Genomic DNA, 5,660 nt, shown 5'->3' on the forward strand with positions numbered 1-5,660 from the left:
TAATAAATAAACTGTAAAAAAAAAAAAAATGTAAACAAAACATGATAACTTGCCCCAGCCAGGCACAGCTATAGCTATATACAACTACTCATAGAAAAATATTTGATTCCAAACATCTTACATGAGCTCCAGGTTGCCAGCGCATTAAACCCTTGCGTTGTGTAGCAAGGATGTTGCCCGCATGTACAAAGTTCCCTTAAAAGTAGGAAAAACAAAACATGTGTTATAATGCAAGGTAATGGAGGATAAAAAAGACTAGTCACAGTAAGAGCACATACAATCTCTAAATGTTTCTCCTATGAGATCAAGGTCAGTAGTCAAAAACGCACCATCTTGTTTCTTGTAACCATATCTACGGCCAGCACTCTTCCCTCCTAGGTTTTTGCTGCTTCCTCCTGATTTCTTTGAAGCAAATCTCGTCAGTACAACTGTGGGTGTTTGACTGAACAGAATACCTGCAAAGACCAGAGGAACACAGAAATCATTGCCTGTGTTATGGATCAACTGGGGATCATGTTAACTGGGGATGTGCGCGTGCATGTGAGCTATTTTACGTCCCATTCCAGCAGATTCGTCAAGAGCGTCTGCAAAGCTGTAATGAAAAGACGTTGGTACATTCTTAATGTTTTTAATAAATGTTGATGCAATTATTACGCTGTGTTGTTTCCTCAATACCGAGTAAAAATAGCGTTATTTAGCAGTCTGTTATTTACACTAAGTGCAAATAGCGATATTTTATTTACACTATTTAAAAATAGCAGTATATTTGCATTAAGTGTAGATAGATGCTATTTATACTTAGTGGAAATAATGGCAGATACTCTATAGGCTACATTATTAAAAAAAAGTATGCAATAGTTAAAATGAAAATATTTATTAAAGTTATCAAATGGATGCTGCCTTATGGGACAATTAAATTAAATTAAAATCAAATAGCTATTTTGGTGCTTTATTTTCACCTTTCCCGCGAATGTTTTATTCATTTTACTGAAAATAAACACATTTTGGATCAGCTATATGATGGGGAAAAATAAGATGCACGAAGTTGGTTAAAGCTGGATTCGAACTCGGATCAACCGTATCAAAGTTGCTGCTGAGCATTAAATCCCTACGCCACTGACGTGAACGAGAGCTATGTGATTTTGACTGGATGTATATGGTACATTAAATATATAAATAAATAGCAACAATTTATATATTATATTTAAATTGTTTATTTAACATTGTTAACAAGGCACCGTCTGAGTAACCAAGAAATAAAAACAAAAAACATTTTGAATCCGAGTAATGTATTATTTATTAAAATATTTGAGTCAACAATATGACCACATACATCCACATCAGTAGAGCAATTTGCTTTATTTACACTCATTCTACCCACTAATGCCTGGTTGGGTCAGTCAAAATCACATAGCTCTCGTCCATGTCAGTGGAGTAGGGACTTAATGCTCAACAGCAACTTTGGATACGGTTGATCCGAGTTTGAATCCAGCTTTAACCAACTTCGTTCATCTTATTTTTCCCCATCATATAACTGATCCAAAAGGCTTTATTTATTTATTTTCAATAAAATGAACAAAACATTCGTGGTAAATGTGGAAATAAAGCACCAAAATAGCTATTTGATAAGTATTTGGGTTGGGGTAGGTGTAGAGAGGACTAACTGTCCCATAAGGCAGAATCCATTTGATAACTTTAATAAATATTTTTATTTTAACTATTGCATACTTTTTTATATAATGTAGCCTATAGAGCAGGGTTCCTCAAATCTTGCCCTGGAGGGCCAATGCGCTGCAGAGTATCTGTCATTATTTCCACTAAGTATAAATAGCATCTATCTACACAATGCAAACATACTGCTATTTTTAAATAGTGTAAATAAAAGTGAATTACACTTGAAATATACATTTATTTGAGTGATTGTCATTTTCCATAGAAGTGAATGTGCCAAGATAACGTGGGCATGGTTTGTGAACCATGTCATCACGTGAAATCGTGTTAAATTGACACTTAAACTGTGTCGCATGCATTAAAACAGGTATTGAGGAAACAACACAGCGTAATAATTGCATCAACATTTATTAAGAACATTAAGAATGTACCAACGTCTTTTCATTACAGCTTTGCAGTCGCTCTTGACGAATCTGCTGGAATGGGACGTAAAATAGCTCACATGCACGCGCACATCCCCAGTTAACATGATCCCCAGCTGATCCATCACATGCACGCGCACATCCCCAGTTGATCCATAACACCTGCAACATACTACTAGATGATGTTTAAACTGTCCTTCACATCATAGGCATCAGTTTGATATAACTGTTTGCTGGGCATTAAATTAACATGCTCCTTAACGATCTGCATTACCATTTACAAAATATAAGCCAAATCAGTCCGCTTGTCACAGTTTAAATGCTGTCGATGCTGCTGTCAACATTTAACACATGCTCACTGTGCTGTCAGGGAATGGTGGCTCAGCACGCTACTACCATCTCACAGTCATTACAAAACGCAGAAAGGGCTCAGTTATTTCATATTATTCTTGTTTTACTTGCACTGTTCATAATACAATCCGAAAAAGTCATAAAAATTGTCATTCTACTTACAGGCTCTGGATTGCAGCATCAAGGACGCGAGCGCCGCCATCTTGAATGACGCGAGTGTGACGCAGCTGGCGCGCTCCCGTGATCCTTCAGAACCCGCGAACTGCAGAACTTGACTGGCGTGACGTGAGTAACGTAGAAAGATAAATATATTGGATATGTAACACTACAATAGAACGCCTGAGAAGATACTGAGTTACATGAGCATTTGTATTGTGATGTTTTATGTGGCGTGCTGTCTTGAGCTGGATACTTTTGCTCTTTTTTTGTCTTTTTGTGTGTGTGTTTGTGCAAATGTAAATAATAGTTGTGTGGTGTGGAGCCACACGCGACGGTTCTAGTTCGGTTCTTGGTTTTGACTGAATATCGCACTGTTTCTCTTAACCGAACATTAATTGGTCATGTATCAACAACATATTAATGTAAAAGTGTTTTATTAATTTAACCATATTTTTCTACTAAACCGTAGTTACTAGTGTTTGTACTGGTTTTAAATTGTGGTAGTTTATCCACCGCATACTAAATATTTTCCTATTTCTGTGATTGTATTGAAAACTGTTGCGAGTTCTGTTTATTTAAAAAAAAAGTTATATCTCGTTAGCAGATCATATTTTGCTAAAACTATAAGAGTGATTTGTGGTAGTGTTGAAAACATAAGTTATAATAGTTTAAAAATTGATGAACAATTGACAGTATACCATCGTGTGCCAGCAAAAGTATGTTTGTGAATTTGTGAATCTGTCTTGGAGTTAAATTGTAGCTGCACTGTTTTCATAATTATTATTATTTTTTAAAAGAATGAATAACACAATATTGAGGTTGTGAATGTTATTATAAAAATAAAATATATATTTTTTAATATAAAAATGAAAAGTACTTCATATAATAACGTTATATAGAAAATCTGTATTGTTGAGCCCTGCGTGTTGTTAAATTGTATTTTAATTTGAACTTTCCTTCAGACCGCAGATCTCTGTATGACAGCTCAGCATGACCTGCATCGGTAGACCTGGATTCCTCCTAAGTGACAGTGACTCCAGTGATTCAGAGGAGCTGCCTGTGTTTGATTTCTCACAGTCAAAATCCAGACAGCCCAACTTGGTGGTTTTAGACAGTTCAGACTCAGAAATGGCTCCTGTTGCTGATCCAGTTTCATCTCTGGAGGTCCACGCCTCTGCTGGAGCTGCTAGAAGAGACGTGTTGATGGTCAGTATTGACAGCGAAGAGGAGGAGGAGGAGGAGGAGGCTATGATTCCCTTAGCTGTAAGACTGAAACAGAAACAGCTTGGCCTGGGTACAGCAGCCACCAGTGCAGAGGAGACCCGGGCTTCCAATGCGGTTTCCAATGGATGTTCTCGCCTCTTAGATGCTCCTCCAGCACATCATATCAACCCAGAGGCCCAGCCAGTTGAACGTAAAAAGATCTGTAGCAATACAACAAGGCAGTGCAGCTCTAATGACGATGTTCCATACCTCACAAAAGAACCTCCACCTGAAGCGGAGAATGGCACTTACCTGACCAAATACAAGAAAACCCCAGCAGAAGTGGAGGCTGCCAGACAGGAAGCCCTGAGGAAAAGAGCAATGCGAGAGCATCAGCAGGAACAGAAGGAGAGATTGAGGATGGAGAAGAAAGCTCTGGCTGATGCTGTGAAAGCCCTAAGGCCAGAGGAGTGCATCAAACACATGGTGGTGACGGTCGACCCAGGTAGGTGGCAGTGTGTGCCTGCAGTGCTCATCTTTGCTTTCCCAGTTGCTTTCAGGGCTCTGTGTGCTTTGATACTTTTTCCGAGTTGTTATAAAGCACTGGCATGAGGTATTAAGCTGCATTTGCTGAATGGATTAGTATTGATTAGCTGTCTCTCCCCCATAGGCCTACTGCAGCTGGAAGGTGGCGGCGCTCTCCTGACTTCCCTGCATGCCATGGGCTGCAACTGTGCCATAGAGAAGCAGTCTCTTCCCCGTAGTGTCACCTGGGCTAGACGCTCACCCTGCCCTCAGGCACGACAGCACTCTACTCATACAAATGCAGAAAAGAAAACATTTTAACCAAGTTCCTTGTAGGGCTGGGATGATAAATCGATGCAGAATCGATTCGTGGATCGATTCTTAGATTTTCAGAATGCATCGCGATTCCTCTGGAATCGATTCTGAGCTTAGATTTTAACAGCAGATGGCGCTCTAATCTAGTTTTTATCCGCACACTCAAATGCTCATGAAGAAGAGTGATAAAGAGCGCTTGTGCGTTAGAGGTCTGCAAGCCCGTCGGGTCCCGATGGGTCCATTCGGGCCGGGCTCGGCCATTTAGTTGTTTTTTTTTACGGATCGGGCTCGGGCGTGGGGAGTTACTTAAAGTTCGCAATGCTTCGGGAAAAGCTGCATTTTGGAAGAGTCTTGATTTGATTACCACGGCAAACAGTGAGTCAATTGGTCATGTGCAATACAGAATCTGCAAACATATCCTTGCACATGACAGCAAAAAACGTACGCAATTGGCTAAAGCGTGCCGCAAAGCCCCAGCAAAGTAATAACCATGAATGTGTCGGGGGGAATGAGATATTTGAATTATTTATTAATAAATTAGTGTTTTCTGAGTCCGTGTCGCAAAGATGAAGACGACGATCCTGATCCTGAGAAATGCATCTTTACGGATAAGAGTTTTTGTTTTTGATTTGAATTATTTAGTTTTAAAATAGTAATTTAAAGCTTTCTATAGATATATTTAGCAAGTCTGTGAGGCAAGTATTCGCTGAGTTTCGGTTCATCATTGTGAAGCGCTCCTGGCAGAAAGCGCATCCTGTAGGCCTATGTATCCTTTATTTTAAAAAAGCACAACGTTTTGTTGATATCGTGAGTGCACACAAATAAAAGTAGACCCTTTACAGTTCCGAGTGATTGTCTGCCGCTGGCCGCTTGGTCGTTAAAAAAACAAAAACTTACATTTAACGGAAAAAAAATGCTCAACGTTTTTCTAAATTAACTTAATAAAAAAACAAAACAAAATATAATCACTTTGACATTACATACAAAACTGAACTATTTTAATAGCTGAAACAG

General features: G+C 39.0%; 2 protein-coding genes across 5 annotated transcripts in view; one reads left to right on the forward strand and one right to left on the reverse strand.

Annotated features, from left to right (window-relative positions):
• Positions 1-53: 53 nt before the first annotated feature.
• LOC107705829 (39S ribosomal protein L27, mitochondrial-like) lies at positions 54-2,676 on the reverse strand. The gene is made up of 3 exons (XM_016509310.1): positions 2,607-2,676; positions 330-455; positions 54-195 (listed from the first exon to the last, which is right to left on the reverse strand). Exons 1-3 carry the CDS (start codon positions 2,644-2,646, stop codon positions 89-91), a joined length of 273 nt encoding a protein of 90 aa, XP_016364796.1. The 5' UTR covers positions 2,647-2,676; the 3' UTR covers positions 54-88.
• LOC107705828 (crossover junction endonuclease EME1-like) overlaps positions 2,647-5,660 on the forward strand; it is a 7,152-nt gene continuing 4,138 nt past the window's right edge. Inside the window, exons 1-3 of one of the 4 annotated variants that reach the window (XM_016509305.1) lie at positions 2,647-2,724; positions 3,566-4,311; positions 4,477-4,604. In XM_016509305.1, coding sequence (XP_016364791.1) covers positions 3,594-4,311; positions 4,477-4,604 — 846 coding nt within the window. In that variant the 5' untranslated portion in view covers positions 2,647-2,724; positions 3,566-3,593. Of the gene's footprint in view, positions 2,730-3,565; positions 4,312-4,476; positions 4,605-5,660 lie in introns of all 4 variants that reach the window. The other 3 variants (XM_016509306.1, XM_016509308.1, XM_016509309.1) reach the window with 3 other exon arrangements.

Source organism: Sinocyclocheilus rhinocerous, unplaced genomic scaffold, assembly GCF_001515625.1.
Source record: "Sinocyclocheilus rhinocerous isolate Xijiao unplaced genomic scaffold, SAMN03320098_v1.1 scaffold2699, whole genome shotgun sequence".
NCBI lineage: Eukaryota > Metazoa > Chordata > Actinopteri > Cypriniformes > Cyprinidae > Sinocyclocheilus > Sinocyclocheilus rhinocerous.

Coding starts and splice junctions, on each gene's coding strand:
- LOC107705829 (XM_016509310.1), bottom strand. CDS start 2,646: ATGGCGGCGCTCGCGTCCTTGATGCTGCAATCCAGAGCCT. Junction 456..2,606: donor GATGCTGCAATCCAGAGCCT/GTAAGTAGAATG, acceptor TGGTCTTTGCAG/GTATTCTGTTCAGTCAAACA. Junction 196..329: donor TGGTTACAAGAAACAAGATG/GTGCGTTTTTGA, acceptor CCTACTTTTAAG/GGAACTTTGTACATGCGGGC.